Source organism: Paramormyrops kingsleyae, chromosome 15 (assembly GCF_048594095.1).
Source record: "Paramormyrops kingsleyae isolate MSU_618 chromosome 15, PKINGS_0.4, whole genome shotgun sequence".
Lineage (NCBI taxonomy): Eukaryota > Metazoa > Chordata > Actinopteri > Osteoglossiformes > Mormyridae > Paramormyrops > Paramormyrops kingsleyae.
Genome location: NC_132811.1, coordinates 14,844,009 through 14,867,144, shown reverse-complemented (window position 1 = coordinate 14,867,144; position 23,136 = coordinate 14,844,009). Strand labels below are relative to the sequence as shown.

General features: G+C 44.1%; 1 protein-coding gene across 6 annotated transcripts in view; it reads left to right on the top strand.

Annotated features, from left to right (window-relative positions):
- The window catches only part of camsap2a (calmodulin regulated spectrin-associated protein family, member 2a), a 42,012-nt gene extending 18,989 nt beyond the window's left edge, over positions 1 to 23,023 (top strand). Inside the window, exons 3-19 of one of the 6 annotated variants that reach the window (XM_023804509.2) lie at positions 896 to 1,057; positions 2,854 to 2,937; positions 4,320 to 4,352; positions 5,822 to 5,963; positions 6,572 to 6,711; positions 12,656 to 12,746; positions 12,868 to 12,970; positions 13,328 to 13,365; positions 13,468 to 13,537; positions 13,681 to 15,715; positions 16,238 to 16,374; positions 16,821 to 17,029; positions 17,719 to 17,791; positions 18,736 to 18,801; positions 19,401 to 19,516; positions 19,763 to 19,881; positions 20,345 to 23,023. In XM_023804509.2, coding sequence (XP_023660277.2) covers positions 896 to 1,057; positions 2,854 to 2,937; positions 4,320 to 4,352; positions 5,822 to 5,963; positions 6,572 to 6,711; positions 12,656 to 12,746; positions 12,868 to 12,970; positions 13,328 to 13,365; positions 13,468 to 13,537; positions 13,681 to 15,715; positions 16,238 to 16,374; positions 16,821 to 17,029; positions 17,719 to 17,791; positions 18,736 to 18,801; positions 19,401 to 19,516; positions 19,763 to 19,881; positions 20,345 to 20,647 — 3,921 coding nt within the window. In that variant the 3' untranslated portion in view covers positions 20,648 to 23,023. Of the gene's footprint in view, positions 1 to 895; positions 1,058 to 2,853; positions 2,938 to 4,319; positions 4,353 to 5,821; positions 5,964 to 6,571; positions 6,712 to 12,655; positions 12,747 to 12,867; positions 12,971 to 13,327; positions 13,366 to 13,467; positions 13,538 to 13,680; positions 15,716 to 16,237; positions 16,375 to 16,820; positions 17,030 to 17,694; positions 17,792 to 18,735; positions 18,802 to 19,400; positions 19,517 to 19,762; positions 19,882 to 20,344 lie in introns of all 6 variants that reach the window. The other 5 variants (XM_023804508.2, XM_023804510.2, XM_023804512.2 and 2 more) reach the window with 5 other exon arrangements.
- The last annotated feature ends 113 nt before the right edge of the window (positions 23,024 to 23,136 follow it).

Sequence of the window (23,136 nt, the reverse complement as noted above, 5' to 3'; positions counted from 1 at the left end):
GAAGCAGTCAGTTAGCAGATGATGCCTCAGCTGCTGCGACAAACACCGCCGCTCGCATTTTCTAGCTGCTTTCCATGCATCCATGCCCCGTTTTTTTTACAGTTGACAGTTAGCATTCTGCCTGTGGCCGTGTTCGGCACGCTGAGCCGACGATTAGCCTCCCTTTGTTCCGTTAGCTGTCCGGGCCTCCGCGGTGTGGGCGTCGCAAGCTTTAACCCGCGTGCTTGCGTGTTCCCTGCATGCCCCGTGACACGTGTCACAGCCAAAGCAGGGAGTCCCCGTGACTGAGGGGGAAAACCCCTTTAAGACAGTCCATTCCATAAGGAATCATGTGGGAAGATCCCCTGTTAGGTCACTCTCAGAAAGAGGAGACCTCTCTTCCACTAGTAATACAACACTCGTGTTTACTGCATTAACCGTTACATTTCTGTCTTACAGCATAAACACTAAACAATACAGTACCTAATCTTGTACCACTGTCCACTAAAATTACAGCACTCTTAACCATAAGGTCCATTTCTTATAGTTTATCATCTAATATTTAAAATATTTTTGGAACTGCCATCATTCTGTAAGCAATGCTGCTTTGATGTACAGTGGCTGTTTCTTTGTGTGTGTGTGTGTGTGTGTGTGTGTGTGTGTGTTTATTTTGCAGGGAATAGTTATATACTATTTCAAGACTCCTAACCACATCCATAAAGATCAGTAAGCTAAGAAAGGAATAAAGGAATTTTCTTTACAACTGCTATAGGATGAATGCCTGGGAATGACAGAGATGTGGCTGAAAATGAGGCGTGCCAAGCAGATCGGGGAATTTAGTGGCCAGGGAGAGTCCTTCCCCTAGGAGAAGACAAGCCGGGCGTCGATCTCTTGAGCAGGGCTTCCTGTGTTGCAGAGTGCCCACCTGGCCATGATTGACAGTCTGATGATGGCGTATACGATGGAGACCGTCAGCGTGGAGAAAGTGGTGTCCTGTGTGCGGCAGTATGCGTCCCTGTATCCCGACAGCGATGTGCCCTACGACACGGAGGACGCAGTGGCCAGCTGGATTAACAAGGTGAGCCGTCTTTTACTTCAGTTTTCCAACCCAGCCCTTGGGGACCCACAGAAACACATTTTTGCTCCCTCCCAGCTACTGATAGGAAGCAAAAACATGAACTGTCTGTGGGTCCGGAAGGATTGGGTTGGGAAACCCTGTCTTTTGCTGGGCTGATGACTGCTGGTCTTGTGTATCAGGCTGGACTTCAGTCCACTGCACTGGGAGACCCCACATAGACCTGAAAGTCAGTAAGTATGTTAGGAGATTGTTAGCCTCCACTCACCCCTGGCGTTTATCACAGAAGATGCCTGATACATTCATGACATCTTCATAATCACTGTATCAGTCATTTATTAATGGCTGTATTTAAGGGAGCTATGCATTTCTAGGCAACAGACTGTTTCATTATGCTGTTTATGTTTTGTAAGTGGTGTAATTTTAAATAATCACACTTGTTTATAGTTCTGCATACTTTAGATGTAAATGCTGTGATTTATTTAGGAAGTCTGCTGCCAGTAGACTGAAGCCAGTTTCCCCCTGTGACCTGATGACACTTGTCCAGTTTGGTAATGAAACCCCGAGGGAGTTTGGAGTTTTAATCTCAGGCCCCCTCGCTCTGTCCTACGACGCCACCCATGGACAGCGTGCCTGGGAGGACAGTGTTATGCTCGCGGTAGAGAGGTCCGCCCTGTGAAAAAATGCCGCGCTTGTTTACACTGGTGTCGTGCACAGTAGCCAGCTCCGCCGGGGCCCTGTGGACCCGCGCGACACGGCGCACGCAGCGCACCACAGCTGTCACTACCAGCGTGCAGCCAAGAGTCCCACATCCGCGGGCCGGGCACCGCTGAGTGAGCAGGCTGCTGCTGGAACTGGGCCGGCGGCCGGTGTCTGCCGACGTCTCGTTCAGCCGGAGGGAGCGATGCTTCGCACTGCATTCTCTCTCTCTCTTTCTGGTTTGCATCCCAGTCCTTAGGACATCCCAGCCAGTCCACATTTTTGCTCCGTTCCATCACCTGCATGCTGGAATCAGGTAATCAAGGGCTTTTACTTAGCTGACAAGTTAAATCAGACATGTATGTGGTGGAAATGGAACAAAAATGTGGACTGGATGAGAACTACTGCTCTGCACAAAGATGTATGTAGTGCAGGGTCATACTGGCTAGGAGAGACAGTGACAGCAGAGGACAGGGTGAGAGTTACTGCTGTGCAACCATCCATCCATCCATCCATCCATCCATCCATCCATCTATCTATCTATCTATCCAGTACAGAACCCCTTTGAGACTAGAAGCATAGGGCCCAAAATAGGGGACACTCTGAACACAATGTCAGTGCATTGAAAGGCTTCTCAGTATCTAAAGTGTATCCTTCCATCCATCCATCCATCCATCCATCCGTTGATCTTGGTCAGGATCACAGTCGGGCCTGGAGCCTGTCCCAGGAAGCTCTGGGCACAGGACAAGGGGACACTCTGTACAGGATGCCAGTGTACTGAAGAGCTTCTCTGTATCTAAAATTTATAACCTCTGAAATCTGCAGCCATTGTTTTAATTAAAATTTTAATCTTGGGTTTGAAATAAAGCTCAGCATGTTTAGTAGACAATCATGTTGGTGAGATGAACTAAAGGAAGATATTAGTCTAAGTGCTTTGCTGGCGCGATGATGACAAACTTGATGTTTTAATAACCCAGGGTAATTAAGGATGTGAGACAGCTGGCTGTTTTACTTGGCTTGCTGCCGATGTGTTTTTGCAGTTTATCAGTGGGAACTTAATGACTCCCTGTAACTAACAGTTTTTCTCCATCATTAACAAGGTAAACGAGTATCTTAAAGACATCATTGTCAACGAGCAGAAGATGAGAGAGAGCCAGTCCTCGGAGCCTTCCACTGGGCCACGGGTGAGTTCTCGCGCCATGGTCTATGGTGCAATCGGATTAGAACGAAATTAGACATGTTCACTTAACAGATCTACATAGGTGTGGTTAATGCCTTTGGCGTGTAACGGGTGCGAGCGGGAAGTTGCTACGTAGTAGAGCTCCAGGGTACAAGGCTGTGGTCCAACACGATTCATATAAAGAGGAGCAAATCACTGCAGACCGGGCTGATCATGTGACTGACCCCTCCCCCCATGACACACACACACATACGGGATTTGAATTTGAACTTGAATTTGACACACCGAATCCTCTATGGTTATTTTACAATGTTAGTTTTAATGTTGCTTTTTATTTTTGTCTCATTTTACAGTTTATTATTCACATGATCTGTCTTTGTACTACATATTTCCCTTTTGACCTTTTGAGCACAACCCATGAAGCAGGTGGAAAAAGCATTTGACTGCACAAACACGCACAGTGCTGTGCCATTCCCACATTGTGGGGACGAGGACTGCAGAGTCAGATGATGTTTAGATGGGGGGGGGGGGCGGGGTTGGGGGGCTGATCTTGACCCCACATGGCGTGTCGGGGTGGGGCTACGGGTCGGTGGTCTGCGACCAGCCGCCTCCAAGTTTGGTGGTAACTGCGTGCGATGCTGATGTCAGCCGTCGCTCTACAGAGGCATCGGATCGTGTCTGAATTACAGGAACCCAACAGCGAACAAGACAACTGGCCTTAGGTTTGGGGGCTTTCGGCTCTGCTGCTTTTTGGTCATTTGCCCAGACTGGATATAAACATGTTCTGGTGCCCCTGAAGGTTCAGGACACAGAAGAGTGTCACAGAGTTTCATTCAAGACTCTTTTTTCTGTACCACAGGTCTGCAGTTTGTTCGTGTGAAAACTGAGTAGCAAAGTACCAAACCTTCCAAAATCTGACCTCAAAACTATGTATATATTTCTGTTGCTTTTACTGGTGGTGAATCCATTAGACCAGGAGTGTTGAACTGTGTCTCCTGCTCAATCTACCTAGAAAATGCAATCAGCAGATGATATCAACACAGGTTTTTACTCAGCTGGGTTATCAGAATGACCATAATAGGTCTTTGTTTTTCCTGATTGCACAGATAACGGTTCAGCACTGTTGTGTTGCGACCTTTTGCAAAGGGCTGAGGAATGGAGGAGGCTGGTACGACTGACCTTTCAGGGGCGGCACATTGAGGGTGTTACTGAAATCAGGGGGGCGGGGGGGGGGGGGGGGCAGTGTTGGTGTGTCCCTTTGCTTGAAGCCGTCAGATATCTCATGGATCTTGCCTGCAGACTCCGTTGATGGTCTTTGCTTCTCCTCCATCTGACTCTCTCTCTTTTACTTCTACTTCCTCTTCCTCCTTCTTGCGGTCCCGGCAGTCTCCCACCAAATGGTACTGGAAACTGGTTCCTGTAAGTCCACCAGCCAGCTACACTCATCTCCTCTCATCTTCTCCCTCATCCTTCAGTCTTTGTAATGCATGCCTTGTCCTGCCAGTGAACCTGTCCGCCATTGGCCACTCCCCCGCCCCCTCGACCAGCCCGCTTCCTTCATCATAAACCACTATCAATATTAGTTTCCTTGTTCTTCTTAGGAACTGTAAATAAAATGTATTTTAATATCTGGATATTGTGTTATCGAGTTCTGTAACTTGGAGAGCCAAGTCTCTCAGAGGTCTTTGCAGCACCTTACGGTCTTGTTCTATAGTTACGGTGCTTACCTGTGTTTGATCTTATTTGAAGGACATTTGAGGACAGCAACTACTTTTCGTTAAAAGGATATTAAATGTATGACATTAATTAAATAATGTGCCGTGCGAGAGCAGATCTGGCTTTAAACATATGAAAAAGATAAACATATCACCTTAATGTCTTAGATGTGGAATAACTAATATTTCATAGGTGAATTTCCATTGTAGCAGCAGAACCTCTCCCATGCAGTCAGCATTATTCAGATCAGAACATGTGATTAGTGGGGTGGATTATCCCAATATTTCACAGAATCAATTTATAAACCACAAAGTATAAGCGATTGCAACCCCCGTATCTACAGTTATGAAAAGCTGTTCAGATCAACGTTTTTGTTAGAAATGTGGTGCTGATTTTTTATTTTTTTGTTCAATTATTAAAGCTTCCTCTCACATTAGATAATGAAAAGTAATGAAGGCCTCATTAATCCATTCATTTGTATGAATAAGCCACGATGAACAAAGAGGCATTGTTGCCGTGCTCATAGTGCAGGACCAAATGCTTTAAAATGTTCATGAATATATGTAAAGGTCTGTATATGTATGTATTTTTGGGAAATATAGTAAAATGCTTGTTATTGGATGATAAATCCATTGAGACTCGTATAATATCTCGGCCCATGTTCCGTCATTAGCAATGTTACATTGTATAGTTTTACAATTAAAAGGAATATGGGCAAAACTGCTCAGCACTGAATTATTACAGGAAAAGGATTAAGGTTATTAAGAGAACATGGCCTGGTTTGTAATGGCCATACAAAGGACAGCTGAAAGTAACTGGAGCCACACAGAGCAGGTCTAGTTGTAGCATTAGTAGTACAGAAAAGATTGAGCCTGATCTTAGGGGGTATTTTTCTCCATAAGAAAACTGGGTCATTTGCTTTCATTTAAACCAAGCAAAATGAAAATGCAGATGTAGCGGAGACAGTTTAGTGCATCTATCTGGATTATTAATCATAGATCTGCATTCAGAAACAAGTATTCTCTCATACTGTGATCTTGTCCCATTAAATTCCAGCGCCCTGATTTAAAAATACACTCTCTGCGGAGCTATTTGTAGCACTGCGATCGGGTCTGTGTGTTCTGTTTACGGAGAGCGTATCTAACCGGATTGCACTTCCTGTCATGTGACAGGCCCGGTACAGGAAGGAGCAGGCCCTGCCTAAGCAGGCTCCTTGGATCCCAGCTGTGGACAATCTGCTGAAGGACTGTGCCGATGGCTGCGCCTTGGCCGCCCTGCTACACTTCTACTGCCCTGACATAGTCAAGCTGGAAGGTGCGTGTCCCAGGGTTGGGGTCCAGCCCCCCCCCCCCCCCCCGACCCAGCACCTGCTGACCATCTCCCACCTTTTCTAGGTCATCTCCTTTTTGTCTCTCTTTCACGCCCCAACACCCACAGTACCATTACGATTCCCTCGCGAGCTGCGCTAAATCGAGAAGGTGCTCACACCCATAGACCATCCGTGCTGGTGCCGGACCAAAACCGGCCTTTTTTTTCCTGTAGATTCCAATTGGTGGGGAGGTGAGTGGAGGTGGGTGAAGCTTTATAACCCAGTGATTGACTCATTCTAAATTAAATCAGGCAAATCTCGAAAACAATTAGGTTTGATAAGATCGCACGCAGCCCGGCAATTTTGAAGATAAGTACGTTAAACAAAAGGAGATTAAATGGAAAATGGAACGAGTTTCCCTCTGTTCAGATGCTGACAGGAAGCCATGGCCACTCACGGTGGGGAGGGTGTGATTGGCAGCTCCTCGGCGTCTCAAATGCAGCTGTTGTTCTAAGATAGACAGAGTTCCTCTGTGCGGCCGGAGCGATTGGATTAATCAGCCGAGGCGAGGTCTGCTGATGGTACAGCCTGGCTTTCTGCCCCTCCCTCACAGATATATGCCTGAAGAAGACCATGTCATTAGCAGACAGCCTGTACAACCTGCAGCTGATCCTGGACTTCTGCCAGGAGTATCTGAACCGCTGCTGCCACTTTACCCTGGAAGATATGCTGTACGCTGCCTCCTCTGTTAAGGTAAGGGCCAATCACGCACTGTCCGTGTGTTTCCCCATGTGCCAAACATATTTAAACGACCCCCGGTGGAAGACATGAGTCACGGCGCGTGGACACCGGGGGATTTGAGGCAGGGAGCGGCTTTTGCGGGGGAAGGGGCACATGATCACAGCCAATTTTTTTCCTCACCCCGGTACTCAGCCTTGAGTCATCCTGACTGGAGCTCGAAGGCTGTCGGGGTGACAGCAGCCATTCTGCTTGCTCGAGGCTTCTCATGGGCTTCGTTGTCGGAAGGTTTAACGACTTTGCCGGGTACGTTAACAAGACTGGTGTCGTTTGCTGCTTTTGGCCATTTCATGTGTTTGCAGTTTGGTCCTCCCACCCAGACGTTTTTTGTGAGAAACGCGGTGGACACAGTAACAGTTATGGCACACAGTGTTTTTCTTTGCTGTGCCTAAAATTACTCAGGCTGGAGCTTAACCAGGACTTTTTTTGGATTGTTTGTGGCAGAAAGAAACTCTGAGGTGGTTACATAGTATTTTCTCTTTCTATGAAAACCACAAAGATTCAGCGTGGTGCAGCATCTTGTGTGTCATGACCCTGAAGTCCTTGAGGCTCAGATTATAATAATAATCATGTCAATTTCCTTTCTTCTTGAAGAGGAATGTCGTGGTTCCTCTTGATGTGTAGAAAGTATATCTTGATTGAATTACACACTTGAACTGTGGCTGTAAGAAAAGGCTCATCCGGTAACACCTGCTACTTTTTGAGGTTAGGGCTATCGAGTGTGTATCTAAGTGAGTTAGGATGCTGTGCCTATGATTGGAAGGTCATTGGTTTGAATTTCAGAGTGATGTCACTGTTGGGTCCCTTAACCCACCAATCGCCCCAGGAACTGGCTGCCCCTGCTTTCTCAACTGCATGTCATTTTGGATAAAAGCGTCTTCTAAATAACCGTAATACGTAAACGTTGCGGACTCTCGGACCTCGGCTCTGAATCTCGTGTGGGGACACACTCGCTCCTCAGACGGCGCCCCCGTGACTGCTGGGGGGGGGCAGCTGGCCGTTTCTGTGCCTCATGCCGGCATCTTGCCACCAGCATGGAAGGTCTGAGCAAACGGCATGTAGCCTATAGCAGTAAGTCAGAGACGGGGGGGTATTGATGTGTGACGTGGGGCAGACAGACAGTGTCAACCCAGAGTCTCGCCGTCTGGCCACCGCCGAACTACCCAGAAGCTGGCAGTGATACGTAGTTATTTAATGCTGGATTAAATGGAGGTATTAGCATATGTTAGCATTATTTCTGCAAAAGGCTGAAATCTTGAATTAATGAGGTTAATGTCTCAAAATATGTATATTTGTTCGTTATTAATTTAGTTATTTTTATCTATTCATGAATAAAAATGCATGTTCTGAAAATGCAGAAATAAAGTTTTTATCTTATTAATCCTCGCATGCTTGAATTGTTGTTGAACATACCAGTCATTTCCTTACCAGACTGAACTAGGGTGTCGTCTCAGAGCTGGATGAAGGACTTAAAACTGTTGATCCTCTTAATCCCGAAACATGCAGAGACCGTCCATCTGACTGAAAAGGATTTCTGTTATTACAGTTGTGACCATTATCGGTTTACTGTTATTAAGGATACTACTGTGATTACTGGTGCTTAAGGTTAGCAGTTTGACCCCAGCCAAGCCTTTCTCTAAAAGCCTGCTGTCATCTTGAGCTGTATCACAGTGGTTGGCGATCAGCTTCATCCAGGCTAAGAGCTTCCGCATGCTGCCTTACACAAAGCTCACTCCTGTTGGGGCAGCCCCAATCTTCAACACTCGATGATTAAAATGAAGGATCAATCTGACGTATTTTCAGTATTTTACAGTTGATTTCTGTGTCATACCACTACACAGTTCAGACTTTTGTGAATGCAGATACAGATTTTTATATATTTGTGGGGGGAGGAATCAAGAGGATGCTTGTCGTAATTAATTGTTCGCCTCAGCAAAGCTTTTATCTAAAGTAACTTGCTATATTATCCGCCTATATGTAATCTGAGCCAAGTGTTTATTAATTTAAATTTGTAATACCAGAAATTGTGGTGAAAACCTTCAAGCTGCAGTTCTGTAAGTAGGTGTAGCTATGTGATATCACTTAGCAATTTGAAAAATCATTTAAAAATCATTATATTGTTGGGTTTGTCCCCGGAGATAATCATCTGTGTCACATGTTTACTCGAACGGGTTATGTTTCTTTGTTAATGTGAGAGGAAATTTTGATTGAATATTCTTAGCTTAACTTGTTCTGCGTACAAATTTAGTGGAAAGTAAATTCACATGAATCTGTTCCAGCATTTTTAAGCATTTCAAGCAAGTTCTTTTAGAGATGAGGCTGCAGAGGCATGTAATTTTATATGGCCTCACGCTATGATTATGACGTCACCGAGTTACCTGGAAGACGGGCTTCTATTGGTCAGGTCACTGAGGAATTTTCAGCTTGGGCGTGAAAGCATTTGAAGAGCTGCTGGGGTGTTGAATTAGTTCTATTGTGTCTTGTTGACCAGCTGCCTGCTTTGGAAGTGGCACATGCCTCTGTGTCTCTCCTGTAACTGACTCTTCAACAAACACCAGGCCTGTAGCATGTAGAATGTTTTGGCGCACAACTCCTGATGGGGTGCAAAACTGCAGGATTGCTGCTGCGGGATTATGAGTGTTAATCCTGTGATCTTTGCCCAGTCTTAATTAAATCCCTGACATTACAGCAGTACGTCTTTGTTCGGGTATTAAACCCCGATTGCGACCACTAATTCTAAAGCAAATTTCATGAAAATCCAGTGGCATTGGTTGTAATAATAGTTCATACATGTATTCCCTAAGCAGCCTAGGTTCCTATACCTGATTGTCAGTGTTGGGGAGTAACGAGTTACATGTAACGGCATTACGTAATTTAATTACAAAAAAAATGTAATTGTTATCTGTTACAGTTACTAGAGAAAAAAGTGTAAATTACAGTTACTTATGGAAATATTCATGATTGCAATTTTAGTTACATCATAAGATTGTATGCAAAACCTTGCTAATATCTTTAATAACAGTGTTTTTATTGCTTTTCGTGTTTTTCTTATGCAAAACATCCTCCTTTGCAATTCCCCTCCACAGCCGAAAGTTTGAAACTATTCAATGCTTCTGATTGGTTATCCTATAAAAAACATTTCCAAAATGAAAGGAGTTTGACAGTAGTCAGTGTTTAGTACTGCTTTAAGGTAAACACTGAAAGGTTACAACATTATAAAAAAGGTTAACAGTTGAGAATATTCATTCATAATTTAGAAAAGTAATCAAATGTAATTAGTTACATTACTTTCATATAGTAATTGAAATAGTTACACTACTATTACATTTTAAATAGAGTAACTTGTAATTGTAATGAATTACTGTACATTTCTAAAGTAATCTTCTCAACTATTTGTTGACTATTTGTCCTGTTAAAGCTATTCTGTCCATATGGCTTTTTCACAGATGATAATTAATTGAGGTCTATATATGTGAAAGATACATGTACTTACACCTATCAGCAAACATCTACCAAACATCCATTCACCTTCTAACCACTTATCTTGGTCTGGGTCTTGAGGAGGCCTATAGCCTGTTCCAGGCAGCATGGGGCACATGACTTGGGGGGGCACATTTATGTGCACACTATAGGCAATTTAGAGATGCCATTTAGCCTAACTGTATGTCTTGGGGGGGGGGGGGCCTGGAGTTCCTGAAGAACCCCCACATGATACGGGGAGACAACGCGAGCTGCACACATGCAGTGCAGAGGCGGGATTCGAACCCCCAGTGTGGAGGCATGAAGAACCAGGGCCACCACCAGCAAACGTCCATCTATGTGTCCAGATTGGTTTAAAAGGTTTTAAAATGATCTCTTTGTGACTTTGTGTGTTACTGCACAATTTCAAAGCAGAGCAGATTAGCAGATCTACAGACGACAGGAAAACAACGATCATTATGGGCTGTTTCTTGGCTGCGTATTCAGAAGGTTCCCCTAGACGGTCTGACCTTGAGGACTGTCGCTGTGGTTCTGCAGCGTGAGGCACAGCTGTGGGGAGCACATCGGGCATTAATGCAGAGTATCTGCACGGGGGCGTGGCGATATGCTTACTTGGCAGATGTGCTGGAACATCGCGCAGGTGACTCCTGCGCTCAGCACCCCATGAATACCTCCTCGCTCACCCTTCCCACGGTCGTGACTGGTGGGCTCCAGTTGGGACCCGTTGCCGCTTCTCTGCAGCGTCGCCCCGCAGGACACCGAGGCTGCGGCTCCAGCCAGTCAAAATTATAATCATCTTTTTATTTATTTCTTGAAAAGGGCTTTTTCACACAACCGGGGGATGTTTTCGTGCCACTAAGGCTGAGCGTAGATTATATATCTATCTTCAGCTTCAGAGCACATTGTACCGGATGACTAAAGCACAGACCGCAGCATGCAGCATGCAGCACACATCAAACGATGCGCATCTGCAATCCAAATGCATCGACTCCATCAACGCGCTGCCACGACATGTTGGGATTATTCATGCCTGTACCCGTCACGCTTACACGGCGAGGAAATTACATTATACTAAAAGAGGGAGCATTTTCAATACTCAGGGTCAAACCAGGTCATCTTGTTTTTTTTCCCCCCTGTAACCAGGTAGCTGATCCAGATAAGTAGTATTTAAATACTACTGGTTATCCATTAATTACCATATGTGGTAATAAATGTCATCATATGTTCATTCATAATATGAAATTTAAAATGACAGTTAGGTTTCCTTAGACTATCACTGTAAAGATGATGATGATTATGATTATAATTATTAAATATTATTCATTAATTATTAATAGTTGTTAAGCTGTTATAATAATAATAATAATAAAATAATAATACGAGTAATAATAAGTTTTATATATTTATATAGTGCCTTTCTCTGCAGCAGCTGAAAAGCTGTGGGATTCACCCCTCATTCGAACCCTGTACTATTTCTCTATCGCCGTGCAGCTCATTGTCAACCACAACTCCACTTGAGCTTCACACATTTAGTTATTATTATTACACTGCTGTTGCTTATATTTTAGTTTGCCTCTAATCGTACATATCAGGTAGCAGCAATGTAATATAAACCACAATTTAATTTAATCGTTTTTGTATGAAATGCCTCTAGCAGGCGCTGGTGACCTCTACCAAAATTATCTGACTGAATATGGGTGTTTAGTTCACCGGTCTCCTGCCATCACCCCACTGTTTGTCAGAATAGGTCAGACCCCAAGTGACTCATTTTAATAAATGGAAATGACTGTCTTTACACAACCTCAGACTGTTACAGCCTTTTGTGACATACTTAATCACACTAGTACCAGTGTGCAGTGACATGCCTTTCGTGTCCTAAGCATTTAATTCCCTTTTATGAACTTGACCTTGTTTTTCAGGTCTGACCATGGCCTGTACTGTCAATCAGTTGGTGACATTTATCTTCTATTGCATTTCTGCAGCAGGAAACAAATTAAAAAGAATTAAATCTGCACTGGTCTAGTTAATGCATAAAGTGATTTATTTGCATTATGCCTCCTGTGAAGACAGTTTTATCATGGTCTTTCTGTTATGGGGTAAAAATCGTACGCTTTACGTTACGTGAAAACATGATTTACTTTTGCCAATAAACCACCACACTGTATCAGGGGCATTAGTGACCATGAGCTTAAAAAACTTCAGGGCTGTTTTTTTTCTTTCTTTTTTTACAGAAACATAAATCGTCTGTTTAAGATGCTATTCATTTTTATTAGAGGCATTTTGTGGCGGAGAGTGATTGATTATCTGCTAATGGAAGAGTGTATTTTTCCCCCATTGTTAGTGATTTCATAGTTACCTGTAATTGTTTCACGCCTGTATTCTAATGTCCTCTGACTGTGTCTGTCTGGATCTCTTACAGAATAACTTCCTTGTATTTATGGCCGAGCTGTTCTGGTGGTTTGAGGTTGTCAAGCCCCCGTTTGTGCGACCCCGAGTTTTAGATCCTGAAGGTACAAAAAGAAAATAATAATGTATATCATGCTGCCTCCTGTCATGCAAATGGCAGCTGAACATACAGACACCTGCAGGTCTGAAAGAATCAACTGCACCTGTGTACCTGCTTGGTTCCAGGCCCAGAACCGAGCCCTGTGTTGAAAAGCATGCCTTCTGTAACCATCTCCAATGTGACCAGGAGAAGCTTTATGGAGAAACCTCCCCCATCAGATAGACCCAGGTTCTCTTCTCTTCTCTTCATCTCATTCTCCTTTCCTGAGATATGAAATGTGCCGTTCACCGTGAAAGGCAATTTCTTGATATTGTCTTGTATTTATCCTTACTATCGAAGTAATCTTTCCAAAGTTTAATGAACAACAATTTACAAATTGGGGGGGGGGCAGATTAAAGTGTCATTGCCTAATTATGTAATTGTATTGTCAAAGAGCATGTGCAGTCAGTGACAGCCATAGAACAGATCTGGCTATAACGCTGCTCAGCTGTAGCATATAAGATGTTATTTCTTTAATTATGTTTCCCTCCATGTTTTCCCAGATTGGTAACATTTTTGTATGTGCTCTGTTTGTCTTTCTTCAAGTTTGCCACTGAAACCACAACCTCAGTCATCAGCATCAGGTAAATTCATTTTTTTGTTTTTATCTTGTCATTGAAATGATCCTCATAGATCCTGTGCCTACTGGCCCCGTTTGTGTGCTAAAGTTCTCTTTCGTTCTATAGGTGTAATCGCACGATCAGCCTCGATGTCTCTTGCAGATGGCTCTGTGGGAGCATGGCCCAAAGAGAAAAGGTAATTTCTGAAACAGCATCTCACTCTGACTTAGATAATACAATCAGTTAGACTTAAATGAACAAAGATGGTGCTGTTGTTAAAAGATATAAACATCAGGCTGTCCCTAACGATATAATGGGAATTCTGTATCTCTTGTACAGATCGTCTGCGCAGGCAGTATCTTTTGACATCCCTCTAGATAAAGAGAACACGATTCAAGCATCCACACCCCCTGACCCAGGGATGAACAGGTCCATTAGTACGGATGGGTTAAGCTTCAAGGTCAATTATACGTCCAGGAGTTTGAAAAGAAACCTGTCATTCCAGCCTGTGAATGGGTTGAGCAAGACAGAGGGTATCGATGAGGAAGAGGAGTATCCGGGGAGACCTCACTCCGAGACGCAACCAAGAACACCCCATCCCAGAAACCAGCGGGACGTCCCTAATGGACAGGCCCTGGATGAGCATGGAGAACTTGTAGCCACTCCCAGCATTGAAGAGGCTCTGAAAATCATCCACGATTCTGAAAAATCACAGAACAGCTTTCACGATGACCAAGAAAACAATGGGTTCTTTCTGCACTCTCAGGACAGAGGAGCTCTGGCTTCCAGAATGAGGACAGACAATGGCAATTTCGACTCAGTGTCAGAATCGAAGGGGGCTGTAACTCCAGACACTACAGAGGTTGATACTGGGATCCATGTGAAGACGGAGGACATTCAAGAGACCCTGGATGAAGATTCATCCCTGAGGGACTACACCATGAGCATGGACCTGGATATGGACCATGATTATGATACGAGAGCCTGCCCCCAAGACACTCCCAGCCCTAGCACCAGTCTGATAAGTGGGAAGTCCCCAGCTGGAAGCACAACCTCCACCAGTTCTGGGGTCAAAATGACAAGCTTTGCTGAGCAGAAGTTCAAGAAGCGAAACCAAATTGAGGGTAAAAGTAGTGGAGGCAGCTCCCAGAAAACCACGCCAGAGAGCGCCGAGATCAATGTGCCACACATGGTATCCTGGGCAATAACACCCCAGGCAAGTCCCACGCCCCAGTCGCCAAAGGATCCTGCCCAGGAAATGGCATCAGAGATGGTGCAGCTGAAGATGAAGCTGGAGGAGAAGCGGCGGGCCATAGAAGCCCAGAAGAAGAAGGTGGAGGCAGCTTTCTCGCGGCATCGGCAGAGGATGGGAAGGTCTGCGTTCCTCACTGTCGTGAAGAAGAAAGAGGAAGGTGCCGTTACATTCAGAGAGGAATCTGTAGAGATTGAAGACGGCAAGCTTTCTGCAGACCCTCAGTCCCATGACCAAAACCTACAACTTAGGATTGGCAAACTGGATGTTCCTGATGGCGCTGAACAAAGTCAAGCCAGATTGTTGAAGTCACCCAATGAAGACGGCTTTGGAGAGGCAGATCTTCTAGAGTACACCAAGTCAATTGAGAAGCTGAATGTCTCACTCAACTTCCTGCAGATGGAAATGCAGCGGCTGGCCCAGCAGCAAGAAGTAATCATGCAGATGAGGGAACAGCAGTCCTGTGTAATCTCTCCTTCCCAGCCCTCCCCTCAGAAGCAGATGCGGGAGCTTCGCCATGCCGCACGCTCCTCAGGGTCACCATCCCCAGCAGACTCTCCTCACATCACCCACCTATCGCCAACTAACATCAAGAAGAAGTCCGCTTCCTTCCACTCGAAATCCCAAAGGACTCCAAGGCCCAGCGAGCTGAAGATTACCCCTTTCAATCGGGTCCTTACTGTCCCACAGTCGGTGGACAGTCTCCCACGCTTACGGAGATTCTCCCCCAGTCAGGCCCAGGTGAGCTCCTTTGCCTACCTGGGAGAAGACGCTAAAACATCAATGGCGACTGAGGCCACAGAGAAAGACCTACATGAAGCTAAGCCTCATGGTGTTACAAAGAGCCTACCAGCGTCTCCAACCAAAGAGCTTCGGCCAAAGCAATTCAAGCCCATAGAATCGACAGTGTCTGAGGTCCTGTCGCAGCCCATTACAGAGACCTTCACGATTACCTCCTCTGGAAGTCCAGTTGATCTAACTGCTCAGAGCACAAGCAATCTGATAGAGGTGCCGTTGTCTGTGCTGAAGCCAGTGGATGGACAGATGCTAGATTACAGCAGAGAAAGAAGTGGGGACGTCTATGAGGACGACCAAAAGATGTGCTGTGGGTTTTTCTTTAAGGTACGCTTACATCACAGTCCATTCATCAGTGTTACAGGCTTATATGTGTGGTTAAAAGGATAACTTACCTTATTAACTTGACTAACATAATTTCAGTTCCTACTGGTCTCTCCTAACTTTGCTGTTGGGAAATGCGTTATACTTTTTGCGAACATGATGGATTTTGTATTGTTTAAAGGGTTAGGTAATAGGTTTCTTCACTTTAGTTGGATAGTCTGAGTTTAGATTTAGGTCAGGAGACTTGAATAATTAAATTTCATTGTTGTGGGGTTGGCTATGTGGATCTCTCAGACAGTCTGTGGTTGTTCCATGCTAAATGTTGCCCATTTTTAACATTATTTTAAGGTGAAAATATGTAAACGTGAAACATGCCCTGGAATCAAGCAGGTGCATCAAAGTTCAGCTGCCATTTACATGATGGGAGAAAGATGGATGGATGAATTAAACTATTGTCTTGACCTGACAAAAATCAGCAGCTGATCTCAGGCTTTTCATAGTGTGTCTTCAATGCATTTCCTCTAGGACGACATGAAAGGAGAGGATGGCATGGCAATGAAGCGGGCGGCGCTGTTTGAAAAGAGGCAGAGGAGGGAGAGAGAGACGCAGCAGAAGAAGCAGCAACTGGAAGCGGAGATGGAGCAGAAGAAGGAAGAGGCACGGTGAGTTCATGGCTAGGCCGTTCCCAAAATGAAACCCATTAGGGAATCCCGCCCCGAATGTCAGCCCTCTGCTGAACAGAAAATGGAGGAACCTGAAGGAACATCTAAATGTGTTAGCTACAAAATGGAACTTCAACAGGAAGAAAAAAATGTCTGTTGAGCAGTTTCTTTGGGAGCCAAAAAGTACCTCAACCCACGCAATTGGTCAAGTCTTAAACATGCTGCCGAAGTATCGTCTTAGCACCACAGCTGACTTGTATGGCTTATATCTTATTATTAGAAGCTGGGCTTTGCTGTGGTTACTTAGTCTATCAGTCTTCTGTTCCCAGGTATGGCAGGCTTTATTTCTATCGTATTGGGCTTGTTTGTTTGTTTGTTTGTTTGTTTTGTTTGTGTGTTTTTCGTTTATTTTTTGGAGCTCTGTTTTCATTCACCTTCTTCCTCAGGATGAAAGCTGAGGAGGAGCGTCAGAAGAAGGAGGAGGAGAAGGCACGCCGGGAGTTCATCAAGCAGGAGTACCTCCGGAGGAAGCAGCTCAAGCTGATGGAGGACATGGACACGGTCATAAAACCGCGTCCAGCCGGCAGCAAGCAGAAGAAGCCCCGCCCCAAATCCATTCACAGGGACAGCTTGGAGTCCCCTAAGGCAGGGGCAGGTAACCCTGGACACAGCCTAGCAAGGAGTCTGTTCCCTGCCTTGCCCTCTGGCGGCATCTTGCTGAGACCCACCTGCAACCCTCTCGCTGCAGCTGTTTTTATTCTTAACAGTGCATGTCCTCTGTTTCTCAGTCCCTCTTGGCATCACCTGATGGCACCCAAAGGACCTGCTGAATGCAAGCTTTATCCTTACATTATTAATCGGTCACATCTTTTACTAATCGGCATCTTCTGGCTTCAAACCATCCACTTCTCTTCGATTTTTCTTGAACTAACGTTCTGCTGATTTAACTCCCTGGATAGAGCCTGATCTGCACAAATTTTCTTTTCTGCAATTTGCAAATTGCTTGCGATTGTGATGGATGTGTTGATTATACAGTTTATTATAAAATGGAAGTCTCTTTACCAGACTGTTAAAAATGGGTTTTTATTCAAGGTATCATCAGTGGTGGATTGTGCCTAGAGCACCACAAGTGGAAGTGGTTAAAAAGGATTAAACACAGGTTTTATAAATAGCTTTTTTTATATAAATGGATTTACAAATTAATAAGAGGCACCTCAGAGCAGCTGCAGGTTGTGCAGGTCTGTCAAAGCTCAGCGAACAGACTCGTTGTGTGTCCGTTGTGACTGTTTGTCCTGTGCCGACATTTTGTCTTGCATCCAGGTTCACGGCCCCGTGTCTTTTCAGTCTCCAGTCTATCTTTGGCTTCGCTTAACCTGGGAGACAATGCCAGCGTGCAGTCTGACAAGAGGAGCCCCAGGTGAGCCTCATGCCTTGATGTCAGCCAAGCTTGCGCATAGTCGTGTAGCACAGAATCAGTCCTGGATGTACGGGGAGTTCGGGGGTTGACAAGCCCAGGCCTAGCTTGGAAGCAGGTGGCCAGATACAGATGTTGTTTGTTAGCCAATAATATCTGGGGTGGATTAATGCATAGACTGTCCTAGGCTATAGCCTTCGGCCCCAGCAAACAACAAGGCCCCGCCCTGCTTGGGAATAATGGAACTGTTAGTTAAATTGGCTGAATGTCCATGCTGTCTGGGTATAACCCCCAGATAAGTTTATCCACCCCTGAATAAAATACCATATTACATTTAAAACAAATTCTAGGCTTTCCCAGTGACACACCACTCATGTCAGTATGTCCGAGAGGCCCAGAGAATGAAAAGCAGTCCTTATTCTGTGAAGTAGGTTAGGAGGCTGAGTCTCTCCCTCTCAGTGCTAAACAGTGACATCTAGTGTTGGTGGCGCGCATGCAGAGCCGCGGGTGGAACTGAGCAGACTGCTCTTCTCTGAGCATTTTGTTCATTGGAGCCTGTAGCACACAAATGGAAAAGATACAGGTGTCTGAGAAAATACACAGCCTTCGTCCCTCCTATGATGGTAGGGTCATTGTGCATTGAGGGGACCTATAGAGGGATTAAGTGGACATTCTACCAACTGCAAAAGGGGGGGGAGTAATACATCCCATACAGGATCATGGGGGGGTCTGGAGCCTGTCCCAGGCAGCATAGGGCACAAGGCAGGTGTAATCTATGCTGGAGTTCAATTTCAATACGTTATCAGTACAACGCCTCCACTATGTAACTTAAAGAAAGGTTTGTACTTTGTGTTCTCACTACTTAGCATTTGTGAATCTAAAGCAATAAATTTCTACATACCGTGTCTTTTCTTCCACATTTTCTCCCTGCTTTCTGAATTTATTAGAAGAAGTAGCTTAGCCTCAGGAAACCTTTGCTTCTTTTTGAGCCCCACAGCAGTGAAAAATTCAAGGTCAGTCCTTCTAGTCTAATCCGCCACTCCATTGCTGCACCTTCTGCCATAAACCATGCTGACGGCATCGCTGTATGACACCAGCTTTGGCCTAGGCTTCGGGACCACGGAGAACCAAAATTGCGGCTCAGTTAGCCAAGTGCATAACTGAGTGTGTAAGAAAAACTTTGGGATCTTTTTGACTTGACATTTCAAAGGCATCATCAGTTATACCTCCCTGTAACTGCTGCAAAGCATCAGCTCCACTCATACGTCACCGCAGTGCCCCCGCAGTGCCCCCGCAGTGCCCCCGCAGTGCCCCCGCCTGCTGCTTTCCCACCATTTCTGATGCTAGGCTTCACGCTATACATGGCCCACTTCCTCAGCTCTGTATCAAAAATGCTGCAGTCATTGCTTCACTGCCCCTTTCTCGCTTTCCAGGACACTTGGCCTGTAGTCATCGATGTTGCTTTCTTCTGAAAATGTCAGTCTTATAATATTGTTGTCATTATTATTATTATTATAGAATCTTTCACATCAACATAGGCTAATGTGCTTGCTACTCTTCAAACAGGAGAGAGGCCTCTGTAATGTTTTTGTCTCTCCCCCCCCCCCCACAGGTCTGATTCCGCGGATGGGTTCCTATCTCCCTGCCGAACCGGAAGTCGCAACGGAGAGAGGGAATGGGAAAACGCCTCCACAACTTCGTCTGTGACCTCCAACACGGAGTACACCGGTACGGCTGCCCCACAAGCTGTTTTCATGCACGCCGAGCCAGCTTAGGTCGGCCTGGACAGATGGTGCAAATAAAATCCGTTTCGCATCAAAGAAACTGAGCACCGGGAGGCCCTGTTACCGAGGTGCCTAGAAGGAACAGTCCTGTGCTCCATCACTATCCTGAAAATAGACGTGTGCCGAAAGGGATCTGCTGCGTTTAAGCGGGACTGTGCGAAGCTAATGCCGTTCTTAACTTCCTGCACAGGCCCAAAGCTGTATAAGGAGCCAAGTGCCAAGTCTAACAAGCATATCATCCAAAATGCTCTTTCCCATTGCTGTTTGGCTGGTAAGGTTAACGAGGGCCAGAAGAACAAAATACTGGAGGTGAGGTCACTTTTTTAAGCAGGTATTGAATTATTCTGTAAATGTCAGTGTGAGGAGGTCATGGAGGTGTGACTGTGGTCTTCTCAGGGGGGATCAAGTCAGTGCTTGAGAAAATAACTCGTCCCATTTGCTTCTAATGCTCATGAACACAGGCTTCTATCAAACCGTACCTTAGATCTATTTCAACAAAGTTTTGTAGATACCTGTTTGTTGTTGCCATTTCCTTGCATCAGTCGGTCCCAAGAAGAGTCATTGTCACACCCATTTAATCGAATGATCTTGAATTTCTCTCGTTTTAAAAGCAACGGTTCATTTCAGATTTATGTAACAGCACAAACATGTTGTCTTAGCATTTCATGCTAATTCCAGTAGACCGGTCATGATTGCTTGATGATAATTCACACGTTTTTATTGTTGCTTGTTAATGACACGGACTTTGACTTTGCCAAATGTTCCTCTGCAGGAAATGGAGAAATCGGAGGCCAACAACTTCCTGATTTTGTTTAGAGACTCGGGTTGCCAGTTCAGGTCCCTTTACACGTACTGGCCTGAGATGGAGGAGATCACAAAGCTGGTGGGCATCGGGCCAAAGAGCATCAGCCGCAAGATGATTGAGGGATTATACAAGTACAACTCAGACCGGAAGCAGTTCAGCCATATCCCGGCTAAAACCATGTCGGCCAGCGTTGACGCCATTACAATCCACAGCCACCTCTGGCAGACCAAGAAGCCGGGCACACCCAAAAAAGTATCCATCCAATCCTAGTATAACAAATCATTTTATTGGTTAATTTATTTTTTAAATCCAGGAACATTCACATTCATTTGCACTTCACTGTATCCATGACGACGTACCGCACGCAATTCCAACAACAATAATTGAGAAACACTTATTTCGTTCCTCTCTCTTTTCAACGTGAACACAACTCTGCTCAACTTATGCACAACTGGAATGTAAAACGCATTTTTTTAAGGATATCCATCAAGTATGAGAAATGATTAACTCTAATTGTATTATAGTACATGTGTGTTGGAGGTTTTTTTCGTAAGTGCCAAAACCCAGCATTTGGGTATAGTGGTGATTTTTGTTTGGTACACTGAGCACTGAACGCTTTTCGTCTGTATGGAGTAAGCTTACTGATCTTTTTTGGCATCTGTGGCCTTGTGCTTGTTTGCGTTTGAATGTTGCCTTGACAAGGCGTTAAGTTATTCCATAAGATGACTTCCAATACAGGTCAAGTTTCTCTTTTTTTGTAATTATTTATATTTTTTCAGATGGTCTGGAGATTGGGGGCCAAAATAAATCACAGATGCCGTGTTTTCTAGCTTGCTGGAAAAGGGTAGAAATATGGACTTCGTATTTTATTTATCTGCGTTTAAGGCTTCTAAGTCATGTTTTACTGACAGGGATACGCAGCAGCCATCCGTTTGTGCAGAGGCTGACTGGTACATAACACTTTTGATTCTGTCTGAATCGACTTCACAGGCTAAAATATTTAGTCATTCACATGAATAATGCTACAGTGTAATGTCTCTTACCTAGAGTGGCACAGGAATCTGTTATGTGCATTAGGTTATCATCAATTCCCAGCTATGTCTAGATGAACCCTTTACAGGTGTTGTTTACCATCCCAAAATAATATGCTGTCACCAACTCCACACAGAAAAACTTCATACTTCCTAATTAGTTTGGGGAAACTGGATTAGAATCCTTGCAGACAATTTCAATTCATATCAAGCACCATGATTCGTAAGAATATATCTAATCGTTATTTCTTCAGGGTTGTATTTATCTAAAATATTTCTTATTTATCAAATAAAAAGTTGTATTCATTTTCAGCTTAAAAATATTTTAATTTCGTAAAGGTTTTGGAATGTACATTTTTGGTATATCCAGACTTATTTCCTTTTTGAATTACATGGTCTTCCAGGAAACATGTTCATGTGGAGCTGTTTACAGAAGGGAAATGACACACATGGTATGCAAAGCAGAAGTACAGTTTGCAGATTCCTGTTTTGCCCATAACATTCACCACCTAAGATGTTCTGTTTACGCTGTTTTATATGTTTGATTGCTTCTCATGTGTATGTATAGTTGAATTGTGTTTTATTCCTGTTATTGTAAATATGTCAAGGCAGTCAGTAATTTTCTTGTATATTTGTTCGGCATCTATCAGAGACCACTGTTTTCATCTTGTCTTATTTCAGGATGAATAGCTTTAATGTAATTTTAATTAAAGGGGCTGTCGTCAGCTTTTGCTACTTTTCCCACTTTCCCCACTATCAACACTTGTTGTGTTACAGATGTATAGGACAGATTCTCTATAATACTGATCCCTCTACCCTTTGCATGAAGACATAACCTTAAAAATTAAATTGAAAGTGTTCAACTAACACTGGCGAAATTTCCATCATTAACTTTACATGAGTGAGATGCTTTGATAAAATTTTTATATATACTGACCTTCATACCAGTTAAATTTCCATTTATCAGCTAAAAGAATGTATTGTTTTTGTAGATTTACCTATTGCACAAAGAATTGATTTTTTAATTATATAAAGAATTTTACACTTTATTTAAGATTGTTGCCAGAAATATCAGCTTTTCCCATCTTTTATCAGCTAAAGTGATTTGAATTTTACAAACTTTTACAAATAATATTTATCCAGTAAAAAAGAAGTTTACATTCCATCGTCTAGTGGCAAAAGGTGCCAACATTAATTGCAGGACATTCTGGTATAGTGATGCGGGACTGGACCAGAACGGTTCCTAAAGCTGACCTGCTGTATTTCCTGTAACCCTAAATACCCCCACAAACGGTCTGGTGCTTCAGCTGGAAGATACATTTATAGAAGTGTCGTACACGCTAATCGCGAGTGCTTCTAATCCAGGCAGTATGTATAATTGCAGCCTCTGTGGTACATGGTTGGTATATTTGGATTTATTCGGCTGTTTAAAGCCGAGAATGACGACTATTGTAAATGAGAACGATTGGGGATTTTTAAGGTGATCTGTGAGCTCATGTCCGTCATTATGAAGCATCGCTTCACCTTTTTCTTTTTAGACGCTGTGCTGTCAAAGTGTCAACATATTGCTGGTATTTTTTTTTCTTTGCATTAAATAAAGTAAGCATGGCCTCAAGTGTTTTTTTTCTCACTTCAGCATTTTCAGTTTAAACAAACTAAACTGTCTCTGGACACTATATTTGAAAATGATTTTCGAATAAAACAAATTTGTCTAGAGACAATTAGAGT